This window comes from Rattus rattus, chromosome 9, assembly GCF_011064425.1.
Source record: "Rattus rattus isolate New Zealand chromosome 9, Rrattus_CSIRO_v1, whole genome shotgun sequence".
Classification (NCBI taxonomy): domain Eukaryota; kingdom Metazoa; phylum Chordata; class Mammalia; order Rodentia; family Muridae; genus Rattus; species Rattus rattus.
In genome coordinates this window covers 32,415,887-32,438,386 of record NC_046162.1, presented here as the reverse complement: position 1 = coordinate 32,438,386, position 22,500 = coordinate 32,415,887, and the positions used below count along the sequence as shown (strand labels likewise).

Genomic DNA, 22,500 nt, shown 5'->3' with positions numbered 1-22,500 from the left:
CCCTGGCTGTCCTGGAGCTCACTCTATAGACCAGGCTGACCTCAAACTCACAGAGATCCACCTGCCTCTGCCTCCAAGTAGCAAGGTGTGTGCTACCACTGCTCAGTCCAAACTCTGTTCTCCTCTATATCATCGGTGGTAAGAAATAAGAAGAGCTGATTGGTTCTTAAGAGCAGACATTTTAGAATGTTCATGTATTTCTTCAAGGTTATCAGTGTAAAAATGAAGAAGGTTATATAATTGCTTCTGAACTGTTAATGTGAGGATTTCCTGACAGGATGTACTTCAGTCACTAAAAACGTCAGCATGACCACAGGATGGCTCAGTGAATAAGGGTTATCTCCTGCCTCCTGACAACCTGGGTTAATCCCCAGAACCCACACGGGGAGAAGAGAACTGAGTCCCACAAGTTGTTCTCTGACTCCCATGCACGTGCTGTGTGTGCCTTGGGTTTTGAATGTGCATGCGCATATGAGTAAATAAGACAAAAGCAGTATAGCTGGGAGGTGGCTCAGTGGGCAGGGTGCTCACTGCACCGAGTCCCACACACAGAGCAGATGCAATGGTGCGTGCCTGTGACCCTGCAGTGGGGGTCAGAGACAGACACTTCCCAGGCCTCACTGTCCAGCTGATCTGGCCAAAAGAGCAAGCTCTGGGTTCAGGGAGAGAGACTGCTTTAGACATAAGGAAGAGAAGTGAGGGAGGAGATCCCTGAAACCAGCCTCTGCGTCGACACAGCCCACGTGCTGTCATACTGTAAAACGGGGTCAGCAAATGGCTCCGAGGGTACAGGTGCTTGCCGGCAAGCCTGACGACATGAGTGAGGCCCTGCAGGTTGTCCTCGATGCATGTGTGCTGTCTGCGGTCATCAAGGACCCTGGGTGCCTGCTGCACACCCATCCCAGCCGCCCCTGTGCCTTCCACTGCAGGGCATGGCCTGGCTCTGCTGGTGCTGCTGGGTTTCCCATCTTGTCTTGCTAATTCTCCTAATAGTACAGTCTGTTTGCACAGAAACATAGAAATATTGCATTTAGATATAAGAGCTAGCCAGGCATGGTGGCACATTTTTAATCACAGCACTTAGGAGGCAGAGGCAGGTAGATCTCTCTGAGTTTAAGGCCAGAGCTGTTACACAGAAAAACCCTGTCTCATAAAACCCTAAATAGACAAACAAATACACAGAGACTCCTCCCATGATCCTTGCTTAGTTAGGGTTTCTGTTTCTGTGAGAAAATACCACCAACCTAAGTCGGTTAAGTTCAGCTTATAAATGTTGGGAAGTCAAGGCAGGAATCCAATAAGGGAGGAACCTGGAGCAGGAGCCGATGCAGAGCCACGGAGGGTGCTGCTCATGGCTTGCCCAGCCTGAGTTTGCAGAGCACCAGGGACCGAGAACCCTGGATTGGCCCCACCCACATGGAGCAGGGCCCTTTGACATGCAGAACCGACTAAGGACCCTCCAGGCTCACCTACAGCCTGGTCTATGGAGGCTGTTCTCAGTTGAGAGTCCTTCTCCTCAATGACTCTGTCTCACCCTCAAGTTCAAGGCCCAGGGGCAGCTAGGATGGGGGTGCACAGCAGGCACCCAGGGTCCTTGCTGAGTCGCACAGACAGCACACTTGCCTCAGAGGACAGCCTGCAGTGTGCAGAAAGGTCAGAGGTCAGGTCAGCACAATACCCTGGACACTTCCATCTGTTCCCTTAACCCTGACCTAATGTTGTAAATCATCTATCATATTTATTAATCACCAGTGCTGATTTGGCTCCTGATTGCCATCACAGAAGAGTTATATGAGTCCAGGTCACAGACCCATTCATTTTCTCTATTAGCTAGAATATTTCTTATATACATTTGCAGTGTTATTCCCTTTCCGGCTTTCCGACAAACATCCGCCTCCCTCCCTCCCTTTCCTTATGGGGTGTTCTCCCACCCTCATTGTCAGCCCTCAACAGTCTCAGTTCACTGTTCGAGCCTTAGCAGGACTCCAGGGCTTCCCCTTCCACTGGTGCTCTTACTAGGATATTCATTGCTACCTATGAGGTCAGAGTCCAGGGTCAGTCCATGTATAGTCTTTAGGTAGTGGCTTAGTCCCTGGAAGCTCTGGTTGCTTGGCATGTACTTTAATTTTTAAATACTTTGAATTTTTACTTTAAAATTTTTACTTTAAATGAGTCTTTAAGCTTATAAAAATTATTTGTAAAACCAAAAAGTAATCATTATAAGTAGAAATTGAGTGCTTTCCAGACAAAACTTGGTAAATTTGGTGACATATACCTCAGCACTGGGAGACTGAGATTAGAGGATCATGGTTTTAGGTCTGGCCTGGGCTACATAAGTTTGAGGTTAGCCTCTGAAAATGGTAGGGAACATGAAAATGGTATGCATGTGATTTTGATGTGTGTGTGTGTGTGTGTGTGTGTGTGTGTGTGTGTGTGTGTGTGTTTTCCAGCACTCAGGAGGCAGAGCAGGCAGATCACTCAAGGCTAACCTGGTCTACCTGGATGAATTCAAAACCAGCCAGATACCTACTAAGACCCTGTTGAAAGAAAGAAGGAAGGAGAAGGGGGAAGTAGGGTAACGAAGGGGGAAGAAGGGGAAAGGGAAGGGAAGAAGAGCAAAGGAAAGGACCTAGTGTGTGGTGGCACAGTAGGCACCAACGCTTGAGAGGTGAAGGCAGGTGGATCAGTAATTCCAGGCCAGCTAAGTTTGAGGCTATACTGGCCTCTGTGAGATCTTTTAAAAAGCGCAGGAAGAAGGAGATGGTGGGTGGAAGATGCCTGGAGAGATGGCTTAGAGCAGTGTTCTCCACCTTCCTAATGCTGCAACCCTGATACAGTTCCTCATCTTGTGGTGACCCCCGCCAAACAACTGTTTTCTACTGTTGCTACTTCATAACGAGTTTTGCTACTATTATGAATCATAATGTAGATATCTGTGTCTTCCAGTGGTCTTCAGTGTCCCCTGTGAATGTGTTGTTCAACCCCCAAAGCTGTTGAGGTCCACAGGTTAAGAACACTGGCCTAGAGATTAAGAGCACTGGCCGCTCTTCTAGAGGATCTGGGTTGGATTCCCAGCACCAACATGGTAGCTCACAACCATGTGTAACCTTAGTCCCATGGGATTCAGCACCCACTTATGGCTTCAGACTAATTTGGCACACATGTAGTGTGTACAAGCATGCATGCAGACAGAACCCTGGAACACATGAAATAAAAAAATGTTTAAAGGTGCAGGCCACATTGTCATAGCTCCTGCCTTAGCAGTCCACTGTTAATGCTTCATGTGCATTGTACAGTAGTCAACATGGAAATGCTACTATGTCTGCATGTGTGCATGTTAGCAATACATGGGAAATACATGGATACATACATGTTTGTGTACAAAAACAATACTAAGTTATCTTAATATTCATTTAGAATTTTCCACTTCAGCGTGTGTAGATTTGCCTCCTTTTTCACAACTGTCATTTCTTTCGATAGATTACTGTAATCTGCATAGACACTCCCCTCTGTATGCAGCTTGTCTTCCGGCTTTCAGGACTCTCTGCACTGTTGAGATGAATAGTATTTGCTTTTGTGTCTCTTAAGTTGTGGGGGTTCTGCAGGCTGACCCTGGAAGCAGGCTCAGAGAGTCAGACACTGTTTATTTAATAGACTCTAAAAGGCAATGTGTAATTTAAGCAAGTGGGTTGCCAGTTTTAGGGGTAGATTAACCAGAAATAGTACTATATCCTAACTTTCTTAGCTTCCTGTATAAGGCTTTGCCCCTCACCCCTTTAAATTGCTGTTTACTGGAAGGAACGAAGGAGAACAAAGCGTCTGAGTCCATTCTGACTCTGCCCTGCAGTGTGAATGAATGCACATAGATGCTGACGTAGAATCGCGTCGTGTGATTAAATCATTCAAGCTAAGATGGATTTTCTGTTGACTCCCTAGGGAACAGTATACCAAAAACATTACTGAACAAGAAAACCTGGGTAAGGTAAGAATTACTTTTGTAATGTCTCTAATTAAGACTTTTTATTGCATGGCTCTGACACTCATTCTTTTGGAAGGCTACAGTTTCAAGGGGTTCTTACTTCCTTTCTTAAGACGGGAAGGGTGCAGTGAGGGGTGCTGAATGTTAGCCTGTGTGGTGACTTGACCAGTCTTCAGGACTCACACGCCAGAGAGACCCAAGTCCTGAAACAGGTCCCATGTCCTCCAAACATGTGTCAACTGCGCGTGCGCACACACACACATACACACACACACACACACACACACACACACACACACAGAGAGAGAGAGAGAGAGAGAGAGAGAGAGAGAGAGAGAGAGAGAGAGAGAGCTTGTAAGTTCTATACCTGATTTCTTTAGAGCAGTGGTTCTCAGCCTTCCTAATGCTGTGACCCTTTAATGCAGTCCCTCATGTTGCGTTTGACCCTCCAACCATGAAATTATTTTTGTTGCTACTTCATAATTGTAATTTTGCTACTGTTATAAATTATAATACAAATATCTGTGTTTTCTGACGGTCTTAGGGGACCCCTGCGAAAGGGTCACTTGACCCCCAAGAAGATCACAACCCACAGTTTGAGAACTGCTACTTTATAGGGTGACACAACTGTATCCAAAAAGGAAAAAAAATGGAGTTTTCATGTTAGAAATGAATGTATTTGAATTAGTTTATATAAACCTTCGTTGTGGAATAATACAATAGACTGTTTAGATTTTTAGTATGTCAGTGGGCTTCCATCGAAAGATTCCACATTATGTTAATATGAAACTTTTACTCTTGTTTAGAAATGGGGCTGGAGAGATGGCTCAGTGGTTAAGAGCACTGACTGCTCTTCCAGAGGTCCTGAGCTCAATTCCCAGCAACCACATGGGCACTCACATTTGTCTCTAAGTCCAGTTCCAAGGAATCCCATGCCCCCTCTGATGTCTGTGTGAACCAGGCATACATATGGAACAGACATACATGTAGGCAAAACACCCATAACACACATAGATAAATATACAGTAATATATATGTTTACTATATATTTTATAAATATATTATTATATATTATATGAATTTTTTTTCTTTTCTTTTTTTTGGAGCTGGGGACCGAACCCAGGGCCTTGCGCTTGCTAGGCAAGCGCTCTACCACTGAGCTAAATCCCCAACCCCGAATATATTTATTATATATTTATGTACCACAAATATATTTATATTTAACAGTTTACACTGAACTATAATATGTACTATAAATATATAAAATATGTATACATTAATATTGTATATTATACTAATATATGCTATATTGATGATATAATACATATTTTATATAAATATGATACAATAAATAAAGGTATGAGTGTATTTATCTATATTCATTATAGGTCATGACATATATGTAATCTTTTAATTAAAAATATCTGAGTGAGTGTTGTGTGTATAGAAACACTTATAAAACCTTAACTATCTTTACAAGCCCAATTACTGCTGTTCCTTGGGCTGGGTGAGGCTCAGTGACAGTGTACATGCTGAAAAGGCCACAAAAGCCTGGTTTCAGTCTCCAGCACCAAGAAGAAATTCTCGCTCCTTCCTGTATAATGTTTTTCTTAAGCAAGATCTCGGGGAAAGCTGTAGGAGCCATCAGATATAAAGTATTTTTGAGCAGAGTGAGTCAGCGACTCACCCATAACAGAATTGGTACACTTCTTAGTCCTCTCCTCTCTAGAGTGGATTTCCAAGGCAGCCCCAGAGTAGACCGTGTGTGTGTGTGTGTGTGTGTGTGTGTGTGTGTGTGCATGCGTGCGTGGTGTGTACACACATGCAGAGGTCCTGGACCCATGAGTGTCCTCTTTCATTGTTCTCCACCTGGTTCCTTGAGAAAAGAGCTCACACTGAACTGTGAGCTCCCAGGTCCCCCTTACCAAGCCAAGGGGTCCTCCTGCATCTTATACAAACCTTGTGTGCCTTGGTTTCCTCATCTGGAAAGCGGGGTGGGGGAGGGGGTGGGAGTGGTTGGAGAGATGGCTCAGTGCTAAAGAGTACATCTTGGGCCTGCAGCGGGCAGGAAAGTTCCACGGGCTCTGGCTCCCTCTTGTGGACTCCTCAGACACTGGCCTCACAAGTGCGCCTGCCCCTGCTCCATACACACATATACTTAATTTAAAATAGATGCTTTTAAAGAAAACGGGGTAAGGATTACCCTAGCACTAACAGTCAGGTTAAACATGGAATAATCACAGTGCTTGGGTGCTGAGGTAATTATTAATGTGACCTGTACTGACTTGGGAACAGACTAAACCTAAAATGTTTTTTTTTTTTCCTGTTTCACTTCAATTCTCCTGTTTTATTTTGTTTTTGTCAGCCTGGGCAACTAAACAAGGCCCTCTGTCGAGAGAGGGGGATAGAGAATTTATTAATTTTATTGGCGTATAAACAATGTTGCCGACTTATCCCATAGCCCTTGTTAAACACCACGCTCGATTCAGGTGTCCTTCCAGGCACAGGAGTGATGGTGGATATAAGGCACAGTCTTTGTCCTCCTGAGCTCATGGCCGGAAGCCCGGCACATGCACAGGCTTGCTCAGGCTGTGATGACGATCAAGACCACAAGCGAGACTGTGTGGTGGAGCCCAGCTGTGGCTGGCGTCCCGCTGAGACCAGAGCCTGGCTGTGACAGGAGCTGGACTGTGGCTACTCTTACAGTCTTACTTTTCCTCCAAAGCCAGATGTCCTATTATTTTTCCTGGTTTAGTGAACTAACTACAAAGTGTTTTAGATTTCTAAGAAAGGACAAGCATCTTGAATTATGGGAGACATTGAAAACAGCCTTTCCTGGCCAGGTATGGTGGAGCACCCCCTCTTATCCCAGCACTCGGGCAGAGACAGGAGGATCTCTGAGTTCCAGGACATCTCGATCCACAGAACAAGTTCCAGGACAGCTAGAGATATACAGAGAGGACGGGGACACACACACACACACACACACTTAATTAATTAATCCCCAAACAAACCAAAATAAAGCCTTTCCTACACAGTAAGAGCTTTACCACCAGTGTGTTTGCTAGATTTTTGACTTAGAAGCTCTTAGCATTTCCTTCCTTTGTATTCTGCCTTTTGTTCTTTTTCTCTATTTCTTTCTCTTTTATTTTCCATAGACGTGGACAGTCTTCAAAGGAATTCATGGATTCTGAGGGTGGTTTATAGGTGGTTATAGGTAAAAAAAAAAATACATATATATGATTGTATATGCACATGTATGTATATTTCATGCCAATGGAATGAAGCAGATTGAATTTGTGTAATGTGACTCTCATTGCTTTTCCAGGATCCTCAACCGTAACCCTCTGACAGTTGTCGAAGATCCTTTCCTTTTTAAATTGCCAACGTTAAAATATCTGTAAGTATTTGGGTTCCTAGGACGGTCTCTGTTCTTTTTTTAAAATTTTCATCAAGATAGTATTTCGAGGGGTTGGGGATTTAGCTCAGTGGTAGAGCGCTTGCCTAGCAAGCGCAAGGCCCTGGGTTCGGTCCCCAGCTCCGAAAAAAAGAAAAAAACAAAGATAGTATTTCGTCTTAATTTTAAAAAATTATTTTAGTTTCAACTATATTGTTAAAAAAAAAAAAAAAAAAAAACCTCACCGAGAACAGGGCAGTGAGCCTGAAGAGGTGGTGTGTGCTCTTAATCCCAGCACTTGAAGGACAGAGGTGGGGCCTCTCTGTGAGTTACAGACCAGCCAGTGCTGCACCGAGACAATGTTTTAAAACTTAAAATTAAAGAAATAAAAGTAGGAGCCTGACAAGATAGCTCAGCAAATAAAGGGGCTTGCCACCAAGCCTGAGGACCCAAGTTCAAGAACGAGCTCTCACTATTTGTCCTCTGACCTCCACATAGCCACTGTGGCACATGTACACACACACACACACACACACACACACACACACACACACACACACACACACACACACAGAGTCTTTTTTTTAAAAGGAAGGAAAGGAAGTTGGACATATGGCTCAGTGGCTCTGGTAGAGGACCTAGGTTCAGTTCTTGGCACACACATCAGGTGACTCATACCATCTGGAACTCCAGACGGACCTCAACAGGCACCTGAATGCACATACAGATAATAAATAATAATAATAAATAAGGTTTTTTTTTGGTTCTTTTTTTCGGAGCTGGGGACCGAACCCAGGGCCTTGCGCTTCCTAGGCAAGCGCTCTACCACTGAGCTAAATCCCCAACCCATAAGTATTTTTAAAATAAACAAAAGACTCTATGTTGTAGTGCCTACCATTAGTCCCAACAGGAAGCAGAAGCAGACGGGTCACTGTAAATTTAAGGCCATCCTGGGTTTTTTTTTTTTTTTTTAAGATTTATTTATTTATTATATACAAATACACTGTAGCTGTCTTCAGATACACCAGAAGAGGGCATCAGATCTCTTTACAGATGGTTGTGAGCCACCATGTGGTTGCTGGGAATTGAACTCATGACCTCTGGAAGAGCAGTCGGGTGCTCTAACACTGAGCCATCTCTCCAGCCCCATCCTGGGTTTACATAGGGAGTATCAGGCCAGCCAGGGCTACACAGAAAAACCCTGTCTCAGAAATTAAAATACTCCAGCTTCCCGTGTCTTTAATATAGTGTATACAGAAAGACAATTTTAAATAAATGGGCATTAAAGATTTGAAATTTTTTTTTTTTTTTTTTTTTTTTTTTTTTTTTTTTTTTTTTTTTTTTTTCCCGGAGCTGGGGACTGAACCCAGGGCCTTGCGCTTCCTAGGCAAGCGCTCTACCACTGAGCTAAATCCCCAACCCCTAAAGATTTGAAATTTAAGTGAAAAAATAAAAACATGGAGTGGTAGCTATAGTAGGGAGAATCCAATATATGAGAGGCGAGAGACAATAAAGACAGGTTCATCAAGAACACAGACATGGGCTGGAGAGATGGCTCAGCAGTTAAGAGCACCGACTGCTCTTTCAGAGGTCATGAGTTCAATTCCCAGCAACCACATGGTGACTCACAACCATCTGTAAAGAGATCCGATGCCCTCTTCTGGTGTATCTGAAGACAGCTACAGTGTACTTATATATAATAAATAAATCTTTAAAAAAAAGAACATAGACATATTCAACGCGGGCCCTGCCTTAAAGGAAGCACACAGCAAGAGTTTTGGTTTTGTTTTCTGTCATGACTAGACAGTCCAGAACAGACCACCAGCTACTAAAGAGTTACGAAAGTTACAAGAAAAGGCAAACTTACTTCTCTTTTCCAAAGGAGCTCCGTGAAATAATCTTTTGTGACAAAGAGATTTTATTTTTATTTGTTTACCTCTGTTATGTGTCTGAATGCTAGTACACGTGTATTAGGTGAGACAGTTCCTCATGAAGTCCGGCTTTCTCCTTCAGGGACCTGGGGACCACACAGGTGCAACTGACAACAGTTGAGAACATCCTCATGATGACTCTGGAGCTGGAACATCTGTAAGGTTTATCTTCTTAGAATAATTTCACTTTGGTTTAAAAACTCTGTGTGTGTGTGTGTGTGTGTGTGTGTGTGTGTGTGTGTGTGTGTGTAGGCATGAATCCCACCGTGTGAGTATGGAGGTCAACGGACAGCTTTAGGGATTGGCGCTCTCCTTGTACTCTGGGTTCCAGGGATCAAACCTGTTTGTGTGGCAAGGGACTTTATATCTGCTGAGCCATCCTGCCAGCCCTAGATTTCTTTACAGTTTCTCGTATTTTAGATGTTTTGAGGTTTGCCTTATTTCTTGAGTCTGAGTTACTGGGGTATGATTTTCATGCAATAAATTCAAGCACATGGGTTGATCAGTTTTCACAGTTAGTCCCCTAACATTACTGGTGTAGACTGCTTGTCACATCCCAAAGGCCCCTCCTGCCCCTTTGCACCAGCCCAGGGTTCCACCACCCTTATTTCTAGCCCTATAGTTTTCCCTCTCCTAGAACATCTCACAAATGACATCCCATGGCATATGGCCTTTTGGATCTGCCTTCTCCCACTGGCCATGATCTTTAGGTCTCTTGCCAACAGTGCATGACAAAGCAGTCTTTTAAAGGCATTCAGCTGGATTGGGGGGGGGATGGCTCTGTGGATAGTGTTTGTCTAGCATGCATGATCCCCTGGGTTCAGTATAAACCAGGTACAGTGACGAACACTTGTCCTCCAAAGTCACCGTCAGCTTCAGCTACACAGGTATTTCCTAGCCAGTCTGGAATACAAAAGAGCTCTGCCTTTCTGCCAGCTCATCTGAAGTGGCATCTGTGTCCTCGTCGTATTAACTCTTTAGTAGCTGGTGGTCTGTTCTGGACTGTCTAGTCATGACAAAAAACAAAAACAAAACTCTTACTGTGTGCTTCCTTTAAGGCAGGGCCCGCGTTGAATATGTCTGTGTTGTTGTGATGCAGGGTCTCCTCCTGGAGCCTGGGTTGTAGCTTTGAACTTGTGACCTTCCAGTCAGGCTTCTTACTGAATTTTTTTTGTTTGTTTTACACATTTCCATTTCAATCTGGCTTTATTTTGTTTCCTCAGGAATAGGTCAGGTCAAACATCCGATACGGGCCTCCTCACTGGGATTTCAGGGGCCCTATCCGTTCAAGTCTGATCTCCCAACGGTGGTATATTGATGTTCTTCTGGTTAGTTTCACATGTGGTACTTCATGGGAGTTTGGGGAAGCTCCACTAGAGACGCTACATCACTCCATTTTATCAGGGAAACTGGGGTCCCTTTGGGGCTTCTTAGTCTCTAATGAAAACATTTAGGAATAGACCCAAAGGGACCTCCAGGTGAATTCGAGTAGACAGAGTAAGCTGCAGCTACCCCGGAACATCAGATGAAAGGAAAGGGAAAGCCATGCCGCTACAAGCAGCCATGTAGCCCAGGGGAGCAGACAGCATCACAGGGGACACAGGGGAAAGAGTAAAAAGACTCAAAAGACTAGAAAAAGCACAGTGGGCTGTGCTCGACATCTAGAAGAAGGAGACAGAAAAGGAGGACGGTAAAAATCGCACCTTTCATAGCCAGGACTCAGGGCATGGAGAGGCCAAAACTACGGCAGAGCAGACAGGAATTCTGGGGAGGAAACACAGTGTTCCATTAAAGGGGAAATTATTCCTGTCTCTTTAGCATGGCTCAAGTTGTATCTCCCTTCTTGTAGGGTGGGCCCATCCTTTTCAGAGGTGGTCCCTTAAACAGGGACCAAATGTTGTCTCCAGTGCCCTAAAGCCGAGATCCCATCGTCTTGGCCAGAAGGAAAGGTGTTCCCTTAATGGCCCCACTGCTACCACACCATGCATTCTCCCCTCAGGCATCATTCACCAAACCGTGAACCCGTGATAGCCTTGTCTGAAGCGAGTATCACTTGGTGGTTGAAACAAACCCATTTATTGGCTGTATTCCGTAGGAAAACTACCCTGCTTTTTCTTTTGAGCGCCATTACCAACTCGTGGATTCTTCGAAGGATTATATTGTGTTTCACTGTGGTGTTTATCTCCGCAATTCCATCTGTCCATGAGGGAGGGGCCATGTGTCTGTGTGTCCGTGTTCACGCACCTGTGGTATGTGTGCATGTTTGTGAGTGTGTGATATTAAGATCAAACCCAGGGCTTTGCACTGCTACAAACACTATACCGAAGAGCTGTAAGAAACAAAAATAATCCAGATTTGGCTGATGTGATCCATGTTGCCATTTAACCATAAAGTATGGATTAAAGTAGGCTGTTTAAGGCCTCACATGATTTCTAATATTCTATTGACAGGAATAGAGAAAATTGCCCATAGGTTGGAGGCTTACTCAGGCCCTTCTTGCTGTGCATGACGAACCCAGATGACACTTTGAGCTCAGGAGAGATGCTTCTATGGATCAGTGTCACCTAGTTCTGCTTCCGACATCTTTGTTTTAGGCATACACAACCACCCTGACACCCACCTATAGAGCATCCCTGCCACCCCCCATGACCATTTTCAATATCAGCAGCAAAAAAAAAAAAAAAAAGCAAATAATACAAAATGAGGGGTTGGGGATTTAGCTCAGTGGTAGAGCGCTTGCCTAGCAAGCACAAGGCCCTGGGTTTGGTCCTCAGCTCCAAAAAAAGCAAATAATTCAATATCAGCAGCAATTTGCATTGTGTCTCCGAGACCCAGCTGCCCATGCCACGTGCCCCAAGTACTCCTTCCTCTGCAACCCTGTGGGGCCTTGGGCTGCCTCTTCTACACCTCAGTAACCCATTTCCAGTAACCAGTTCTCTCTGTCGTTCGATTTATAGGATCTTACCTAGCCACATGGCCTGCTGCCTCTGCAAATTTAAAGTTGATATTGAGGTTATCTGCAAAACAATCAAACTGCATTGTAACGCTGGATGTTACACTGGATGGACAAACACCACACATTGTCGTGAGTCTCTTGGCTGATAAATGAGTTAATTTTGACATGTAATTTTAAACTGGTAAATATATTTTTAAATTATTCTTATTTTAATTAAAATTAATTCCCTTTCTGCCTTCTTTCCTCCTTCCATCCTCTCCCATATCCCCCTCACTCCCTCTCAAACTGACCCTTTCTCTTTATTATTGTTACATATACAGATAAACACATAAATATATCATACAACTCTCTGGGTCTGTTTGGTGTTACTTGTGTGTATGATTCGGAGCTGACCACTTTGTCTCTGGTAACCAGTTTGGAGGTTCATCCCTGGGAGAGGCTAATTCTCCCGCTCTCAGCAGTCATGGATCAACTGTAGTCCTCTGTCTGGGAGTGACCTCTGGTAGTTGCCCCTTACCATGTCTATTGGTGGAGACCCTGTTCAGGTTTTACCTAGGTGACCATATTTGAGGTATCACGGGTGTAACTTTCCTGTCACTCCTAGGAAGACACAAGTCTCACAGCTGGCTGGCTGGTCCTCTGACTCTGACCATCTCTCTGCCGCCAGCACCCCCTTCTCTGAGGTTCCTAAAGTTTAAACTAATGATACACTTGTTCGCTTCCACCCGTTCATTCAGAATAAAACTCCCTAAACTTCTGAATTACTTCCTTGTGGAAATTGGGCTCTCAGATGTTATTTCATTATTTAAAACATGGCTGTCCTATAGGCCAGAGAGATGGCTCAGGGGCTCAAGATGCCTGCCACACATGCCTGGTGACCAAGGCTCAACCCCTGGAACCCACAGAAAGGTGGAAGGAGAGAATAAACTCCACAGAGTTGCCCTCTGATCTCCACACTCAAACCATCACACACATGTACCTGCACACATCGTGCACATACAGACACTATATAGAGTATGTGTGTGTATATATAAAGACGTACATGTATAGTACCTATGTATGTATATGTATTCATTTATTTATATACACACATCATGCACATACAGACACTATATACATACTCCATACATACTCTACACTGCATATACACTATATGTACTTATCCTATATATATGTGTGTGGCCATATATACTATACATATAGTGTCTATATGTGCATGATGTGTGTATATGTATGTGTGTGTGTATACATACATGAAGGTAGAGAGCTAACTTAGTGGTTAAAAGTACTTGCTGCTCTTTCAGAGGGCTGGGGTTCAGTTCCCAGGACCCACATGGTGGCTCACAGGTTGGATCATGGTTGGATCAGGGGATCCAACACCTCTTCATGGCCTCTGCAGGCCAGGTAGGTAAGAGATGCAGAAATGCAGGCAAAACACTCATACATATAAAATGAATCTTTTAAAAGGATGTACACATTAGCCAGGAGGTGGTGGCACAGGCCTTTAACCCCAGCACTTGGGGGGCAGGCGGATCTCTGTGAATTTGAGGCCAGCTTGGTCTCTGGAGTGAGTTCTAGAACAGCCAGGGCTACACAGAGAAACCCTGTCTTAAAAAACCAAAAGAAAAAAAAAAGATATGCACATAAAAGCTGTTCTATACACAAAAATAGCACCAGACGAAAGGGGACGGGGAGCAGTAACCAGTGTTCCCACTCTGAACTGTACACTGTGCTTGGCACCTTGCTTCCATGATCACACGCATGTATCATGCATGGCAGTCTGAGGCTGGCTTTATCTACATCAGGTCTCAAATACCCCTGACTTAGGGGGCAGGTGGAAAATGGTTTGGTTTTGTTTCCTGTTGCATTGTTTTTAACACTGTGATGTCTTTTTCTTTAAAATCTGAGAGCTCTTGGTTTTGTAAGTAGCGAGGGCCTGCCCGCCTCTCCTAATACGACAAGCGACAAGCGTAGACTGGCCCAAGTTCTTCTACTTGAGATCTTGCTTGATGTTTGGTTTTTGAGGCATATTCTCACTCTATAGGCTTGGCTGGCCTAGGACTCGCCGGGCAGATCAGGCTGGCATGGAAGTTGTTAGAGATCCTCCTGTCTCTGAAATTTTTGACTGGGATCAAAGGTTTTATGCTTCCACGCCTGGTATCGTAAGATTTTGAATTTGTCTTTGTAAGCTGAGTGCGGCAGCACAGGGCTGTAACGTCACCTACTCAGGAGGTTGAGGCAAAAGGAACCCAGTTCAAAGCCCTATTGACAACTTAGCCTCTGCATTCCAACCCTGGCTGTGTTCCAAGGACAGAGCAAGAGCAGCTCTCTACACTCCCTCTGTACGGTGTGCACGACACAGAAAGCTTGAAATGGGCACTTGGCCCATCCGGTCCTCTCCTTTTGTTTTTCCCATGTCATAGGTTTACAGCATGGGTTTCTTTTTCTCTTCACTAGTGGTCATTCCATCCAGTATTTGCTGGCCCCTAATTTATTCAATAGGGGTGAATGGTTGCAGGCTGGGGAAGGGGCTGCCAGTATTCTCTGACCAAAAGTAATCTCTTGTTCTTGTTGACAGCCACAACATCTATAAGGAACCCAGAAGGAACATTCATGAAGGTGTTGCTGGCCCGGAAGGAGAATACCAGAGCCGAGCTCACTATTGAACCAGAAAGGGTCCACTCAGACAGAAACGATCCTAGCTCTTCAGGCCTCATGAATGAGCAGCTTGACTTTAACGATGAAAGTGATGTTATTAGTTCCCTCAATTACATATTACCGTATTTCTCGGAGGGGAATCTGGAAGATGTGGTATCGACATTGCTACCATTCATTAAACTCTTGTTTTCTAATATACAGAATGGAGATAATCCACTGGGACCCTTCCAAAACGACACAAAGAGCCTTACTCTTAAATCAGTACCTAAGTCGCCTAACAAAAATAAAGTGAATAAGCTTTATTTTCTAGAAAATCTGTTAGATGCAGAAATTGATGATGTGAGAGAGAAAGAGAAAACCGCCATGCTTGTGCAGCCGGCGAGCCATTTAGATCCCAAATTCAAACGAGGAATATTTGAAAAGAGGTGGGAACCTGCCCAGGCAGACGAAGACAGTCTTGCAGAGATCGAGAAGGCAGAGAGAAGGCTCCTCAGCATGAGCAGGGCCCCCGAGGGGACAGGAAGCTTAAGGAAGAGGCACTTCAAGGAGGTGAGAGTCAAGAGCCCATGGAGCAAGCAGAGCGCCCAGACGCCTGTGGAGAACAGCGCCAAGGACAGGCAGCTCGGGAGTCCAGCCTCAGTGGAGCTGCAGCAGCTCCATCTGGAGCAGAAGCCCAGGGCATTAGTGGGAAATTCCTTCCCTTCAGAGCCCTTACTCGCAAAGGATCATGGGAAGGAACTCTCTTCCTCCCTAGGACCGGCCCTGGTGGACAAGGCTCCTGCTCCAAAATCGCTACCTGAGTTCCTAGACAGACGGAAAGACTTGTCTTATACCATTTTTGTTTTAGAAAGTGCAAATGCTAATGTGAAGAGAGCAAAGGGTTCTAACCCAAATTTACAACCTGAAGAGAGACGTGGAAACCTTAGGAAGAAAAAATCTCATTTCCAGTTGATTACAAAGAGACCAGCGGCAGCATCCTCTGCAGTGAGGAGCCTGGTAAATTCCCCTGCACAAGAGATCTTTTCATCTTTAGGAACCTGAGTTACCCAGAAAAGCCCTTTTCAGAATCATATACTGCTTCACAGCCTTCTACAGAAAAGCCTCTGGAAGAAAGTCAGGCAGCAACAGATAATGTTAAAGAAAGTATTCTCAAACTAACCGTCACTGTGCCTGCAGCAACTATATCAGAAAATAAACCTCGTGAGAAACCTACTACAGGTTCTAATGTGTCTACATCCAACTTAGTTCAATTCCCACTGTTCAGCAAACCAGTGAGCCACAGTCAGACTTCACTTTCAGGGTCTGACTCACCTCCTTCCAAAGAATTTGCTCACCCATCGCTGATGTCACCAGGAGAACAGTTTGAATCCCATCTAAACCAGCAACTGCGGCCCCTCATCCCCAACAACGATGTGAGAAAGCTCATCTCTCACGTTATCAGGACTTTGAAGATGGACTGCTCTGACCCCCAAGTGCAACTGTCCTGTGCCAAGCTCATCTCCAGAACAGGCCTCCTGATGAAGCTTCTCAGTGAGCAGCAAGATTTCAAGTTGTCCAGGACTGACTGGGATACAGACCAGTGGAAAACCGAGGCCTACGTCACCCAGAGCAGAGGAGCGCAAGGTGAACAGAAGGGTCTGGAACCAAATCAGGTGAGGACAGCACCGGGACAGGGGGCCTCAGTCTCCCCAATCAGTTCAGCAGAAATGACTTGGGGCTCCTACTCCAGATGATCTGCTGGCCGCATAACTCTAGCCCAGCCAAGACAGCGATTCCCACTGAGCTTCTGTATGCTTTTATTGGCTTTTGTTTTTTGTTTTGTCTTGAAGACAGGGTCTCTGTATATAGCCCTAGATTCTTGGAATCCCCTGTGTAAATCAGCCCCAAGTGATGGAACTCAAGTGATAATCCACCTGCCTCTATATCCCAATGCTGGGAAAACAGGTGTTTGCTACCACACCTAACTCCTACTGTGTGTCTAAGTTTAGACACAGAAGCAAGCCTAAAACACAGAACATAGTAAAATGTGTAATAATGTGCATGTTACACATTGGATTCAGTATGGGCTTTTAGAAATCTGAAGAAACCTGAAAGAATTGGGGGGGGGTTGGTTTTGTCGTATCGTTTTGTTATTCAGTGTAGATCAAAACCAAGGCCAGTACAAACTAAGCAAAGGGCTAACCACGGAGGGACATCCCCAGACCTCAGTTCTTTGCATCAGCCTCACTGTACAGTCCAAATGGCCTGCCCACTTCGTAGCGGAAGTTGGAGTCAAACTCGAGGCAGACGCCTTCACTTCGTTGAGTGCCAGTTACCACGCAAGCTCAGGAAGGGATGTTAAACCATCAGCCTTCGCCTTCCTTTATGATTTGATAACAGAAATGTCCGTCTGTCCATTTATCTTGTACTTTTCAGCTCACAAAAGCAGTTCCGGGATACGGCTACAACAACAAAGTCATCTTGGCGATATCTGTGACCGTCGTAGTGACCGTTTTGATTATCGCTTTCTGTCTCATTGAGGTAAGGACAGCAGCATGGTGTGCCCGTGGGTCCAGAGTGTGCCCTGTCTGCACAGTAGACTTAGAACCTGGACACTGGAAGCCAGAGCCTCTTACCCCTCTGTGTACAAGTGATGTCCCCGTGTGTGCAGGCATTCTGTGTGTGATGCACATCTCCTCAGGCTCAGGTCCCTAGGTCACATTCTGATGTGGTGTCAGAGGGGTGGTTGACATGAGACACTCTGGAGCAAGGGTGAGTTCTCTCTCAGTGAGGACAGGCGCAGCTTTAAGCCTGGAAAACAAAGATCAGCACGGGGTCGGTTTACAAACCCCTGGGAGGATGCCCACTGGCCAGCGCACAGACGGCAGGCACCCTCCACACCCTCTGGGGGTTGTGACCTTCTGGGGGATTTCAGTACAGTCTGGGTTGCTCTTTCGTTGTGTGTACAGTTTATCCTTGTGCCTGCATTTATACTTTTTAAAAAAATGTTATGTGTATGGGTGTTTTGCTTTCATACATACATGTCTGTGTACTACTGTTGTGGGATACTTTTCCTGGGGAAGCCACACACACACACACACACAAAGCACACACATGCATACACACAGTTACTCACCTTGAGAAGGAAGTCCAAGACAGACCAAAGAAAACAACTGCACCAATTTGGTGAACCAGTGAGTTTTTATTTACTAGGATATTATTTACAGGAGTATGGGTGAGGAGTTGCTTACAAGAAGCCAGGATAACTTGAAAAGAGCTGCATCACCAGAAATGCTATTCCAACATGGGTAACAACTCCCCAAATCCTGAGGCTCCCTCTGCCTGCAGAGCTTTCCATGTGGTTTGTGTGCAGCGCCAGGGTCAGCCACCATCCGCCACAGTTGAACGCCAACAGGTTTTGACGCAGAGTCTCCGATTCCAGCAACGTCATCCCTTTCATACTGTTGGGTGGGCCCTGGCGGATCTTCCATTTCTCCAGATGTGAAGCCTTTTGCCACCTCCCGTTTACCACCAGAGACTCTTTCTTTTCCCTCCTAGAAGAAATGTTTCGATTCAGAGTAACATGCCGTAAACAATCGCTATGTGCCTGGTGCCCTCAGACACAGGAAGACATGGTGGGATCCCCTCAGACACTCTGCCGATATTTCTAGCACATTCCTAATACAATTTTGTCATTTGTACATCTCTTCTCTTCTCCTCTCTCTCTCTATCTCTCTCTCTCTCTCTCTCTCTCTCTCTCTCTCTCTCTCGTTCCTTTGAGACAATGTCTCATGTAGCCCCAGGTTACTCTGAAACTCACCCTGTAACCCAGGCTGGCCTGCTTCAGAATCAGAGGCATGTGCTAGCATGTCCAGCAGCCCGCAGATACACACATACTGTTTTGCCAGCATGTATGTCTGTACACCATGTTCATGCCTGGTGCATGTGGAGGCCAAGACTACCAGATCCCCAGGAACTGGAGTCTCCATTTTTAGCTACTGTGAGCACGCTGAGAATTGAACCCGGGTCCTCTGGGAGAGAGATTATTGCTCTTAACCCTGTCTCCCCAGCGTCTTATACCTTTTAATCTTCCTAGAACTTATTTCACTTTTTGGTATTGTTGAATCTGGATAACACACACACAAGAATATCTAGGTTTGAAATAATATTTATTGAATGATGAGTTCTTTCTTCACTGATCTAAGATCCCAACTCTATCTGGACCTAGATCCTGCTGTGGTCCCTGTAGAAGTACAAGAATCACACTGCTAAATCATAGTTGTAATTTTGCTAAGGCAAGCTACTAGTATCCAATCTGCTTTTCCACACATTGTGTAGCTATTCTTAAAGTTTCCCTACCAAATGTCAAGCTTGTCTTAATTTTGTTTAAAAAAGGGAGGAGGGGGAGGAGGAGGAGGGGAAGGAGAAGAAGGAGAAGAAGGAGGAGGAGGAGAAGAAGGAGGAGAAAGAGGAGAAGGAGGAGAAGGAGAAGAAGAAGGAGAAGAAGAAGGAGAAGAAGGAGGAGGAGGAGAAGAGGAGGAGGAGGAGTAAAGAAGAAAAGAAGAAAGAAGAAGAGAAGAAGAAGAAGAAGAAGAAGAAGAAGAAAGAAGAAAGAAGAAGAGAAGAAGAAGAAGAGAAGAAGAAGAAGAAGAAGAAGAAGAAGAAGAAGAAGAAGAAGAAGAAGAAGAAGAAGAAGAAGAAGAAGAAGAAGAAGAAGAAGAAATAATAATATAAGGATTGTCAGTGGTTAAAGCACTTTCCACACAGAGACTTTGGTTCCAATTCTCAGGACCTAGGGAAATTCCAGCCGGGCATGAGGGCACAGCAGCCACCTGCAATTCCCACTCCCAAAGACAGAAAAGGAATTTTCCAAGAACCAGCTGAATCATGAGACTAGTCAGATCGGTGAGCTCTGGGTTGGATTAACCCTGAATCTGTGGTTAAGATGGACGAGCTGTCTAAGATCTCCAACATCAACTTCACGCATCCGAAAGCATTCACACATATGCTTATGTACCCACACACGTGAAAACACACCATTCACCACATACACCCAGCGTACACATGCACATATGGAGAAAGTGGGAGAAGATTCCATTTCATAAATTGACATGGTATTTACAGTTCTACTTTGACAACTGATACCCTTCTAAAACTGCCACTCCTGCTGCCTCCTCATCTTTCTTCCCCTCCCCGCTTCTCTTTGGGATTAAACCCAGGCCTTGGGAAAGCACTCTACCACTGAGATAAATCCCTTAAGCTTCCCTTGTTTTAGTTTGGTTTGGGTTTTTCTTTGTTGTTGTTTTGAGACAGCTCATTCTGTGGCCTAGGCTGGCTCGCCATGTTCTCCAGAAGAATGGAGTTTTTAATTAGAGAGAACTTACTCATTTTAAGTTACATTTACTCTGAGACACTCTGTCCGTCTTCGTAGCTACCATAAAAATGGGATCTTACAGTTTCTGGTTTGTACTGGGAAATCCATGGGGTTGGTATGTTGATCTATTTTGACACCAACAGTTTTGAATCCTCACAGTCTAGAGAAATGTTAGTTGGTTGTCTTGGACTTTTGGTGTCCATTGTTTTCAGTTACTAACAATGTTTTTGTTCCTTTCTCCTCAATACCGTGTTTATTTTCCCTATTGCACATCAGGACTTCCCCAAGAGACAGATATCTTGTAGCTGTGATAAGAGGCACTCTGCTTTTGCTCTTCCAGAAGATACTCTGAGGAAGTTAAATGTTTCTTACTTTGACTTTTAAGAGTTTTTATTAGGACATGTTGCATTTTACATAAAACAGTCAATACACTATACACACTAAGTGGCAGCCTCATGGGAAGCCTGGAGCAAGGTATTATGGGAGAGAAGACTAGCATAGCAGATGTCAGAGAAAGGATTGTATGTCAACGTGAAGACCGAAGTCACTGACATAATAACCATAGTGTTTTCCTCCAAAAACAGGTTTATTCTCATAGAGCAGCAAAAGAGGGAGATGAAGAAAAGTTCTTAAGGTAAATATAAGGTTGCAGTCGTTCCACAACAAGCTGAGAGTCTGAGGAGAGCTTGGGCCTCCTCTTATTTAATTCCCTCATTTGACAGAGGGGAAACTCAGGAAGAACGTTCTCTCCTGGTGCCTTGCCTAGCTCCCCAAAATAGCAGGCATATCTAGGCCTAGCAAGAAGGCCTCCAGTGTCGCCATTTCTTTAAAGAAAGAAGGTTGGGCTTGCCTGTCCTACTGTTGGTAACATCAAGGCTAGGCTCAAACATAGTTTAAACTTGCCAGGTACTGGAATTAGATACGATCCATCATGCCCAACTAGCCACGTCCTTTAAATTGTCCTCTCAACTCACTCATCAGAGGAAGTCTGCAGGGCGAAATTCTCTGAGTTTATGAGTTGAGCTGTGGACTTGAGCATTGTGTCTGGAGCTAGGCAGACAGGAGCGCCCCCTCCCTCCCCTCAGAAAATCTGTGAGAGTTGATCTAAAGGCACCAATGGGAAAGGTTCTGGAGAGCAAACTGCTCCTGCCTAGGGTAGTTTGCTCAAAGGGATGAGTAAGGCTCTAGTCATGCTGTTGCTTTGGCTGTGCTCTGGGACAACCCATAGACAAAGATCTCCCCAGAAGTGTTGTGGGGCCCTTAGAACAAAAGTTCCTAGAAGCCAGGCATGCATGGAATTGTTCTCAAGTCCCAGGGCTGGGTGGTTTTTGTTATGGGAAGAGCCAAGATGTCTCCCAGGAGACACACACACACACACAATGGCTCAGTCACTAACTGACCTCTGTATGTGTTTTTCTCCAAGGAGTAAGAAAAACCACAGACAAACGAAGAGTGAGGTAAGCTTGAGACTGGGTGCTGTGGAAGAGACGCAGAGTAAGCCGAACTAATGTCTCCCCTTCTGTTTCCTAGGATGGGTTTTTCTGGATAAGGTGCCCACTGTGGCTTAGGGACATGTATAGGCCTCTGCATGACACCCGAAAGAAAAACATGGCCCAGGACCTACAGGACAAGGAGTCCTCTGGAGAGGAGGAGATTTTCAACAAGGATGTACCAGGGTAAATGTCTAGCTCGATGAGGAGCTAAAGGCAAGTTGCTCATTTCCAAGTTTGAAAGCCTTGGCGTTGTTCTTCCAGGGACAAGAAAGACGCCTTGGAGATGGGAAAATCGTCCACAGAAGAGAATGAAACTGTCAGACCGTCAGAATGATCTGCTATCAGTTATTAATAAATTATTTTTTGTAGATTTGTGAGTGTCGAAGACTTTTGCACTCAAGTAAATGAAAATTGAGAGTGTGGGCCAGTCAGATGGCTGATCACAGGAAGGGAGGTGTCGTTCAAGCCTTGGGACCTGAGTTTGATCCAGAATCCAAGTGAATAAAAGCTTCATTCTCCACCTTTATCCCTGCGCATCCTGCGGGCAGGACAGATTTTGAGTTGAAGGTGTCGTGGGTGGGTTGACGTCACCCTCCTACGGGAATTCCTGACTGGCTACAGGAGGTGACTACTTCAGTCTCTGTAGGAATCTCAGCTAGGGTCACTCCCATAGACTCCCTGTCGTCTCCGCCATCCCAGGTCTCCAACCAGAGATGCCCTCCCAGCTCCACCT

General features: G+C 45.0%; 1 protein-coding gene across 1 annotated transcript in view; it reads left to right on the top strand.

The window, feature by feature from the left end:
• Positions 1-22,101, top strand: part of LOC116910262 (leucine-rich repeat-containing protein 37A-like) — a 26,700-nt gene extending 4,599 nt beyond the window's left edge. The window contains 14 exon segments of the mRNA XM_032914146.1: positions 3,937-3,982; positions 7,308-7,379; positions 9,390-9,464; positions 12,265-12,392; positions 13,279-13,281; positions 14,842-15,954; positions 15,957-16,163; positions 16,166-16,221; positions 16,223-16,573; positions 17,337-17,441; positions 20,859-20,908; positions 21,698-21,731; positions 21,805-21,950; positions 22,029-22,101. Of these exon segments, the coding sequence (XP_032770037.1) occupies positions 3,937-3,982; positions 7,308-7,379; positions 9,390-9,464; positions 12,265-12,392; positions 13,279-13,281; positions 14,842-15,954; positions 15,957-16,163; positions 16,166-16,221; positions 16,223-16,573; positions 17,337-17,441; positions 20,859-20,908; positions 21,698-21,731; positions 21,805-21,950; positions 22,029-22,101 (2,459 nt within the window).
• The last annotated feature ends 399 nt before the right edge of the window (positions 22,102-22,500 follow it).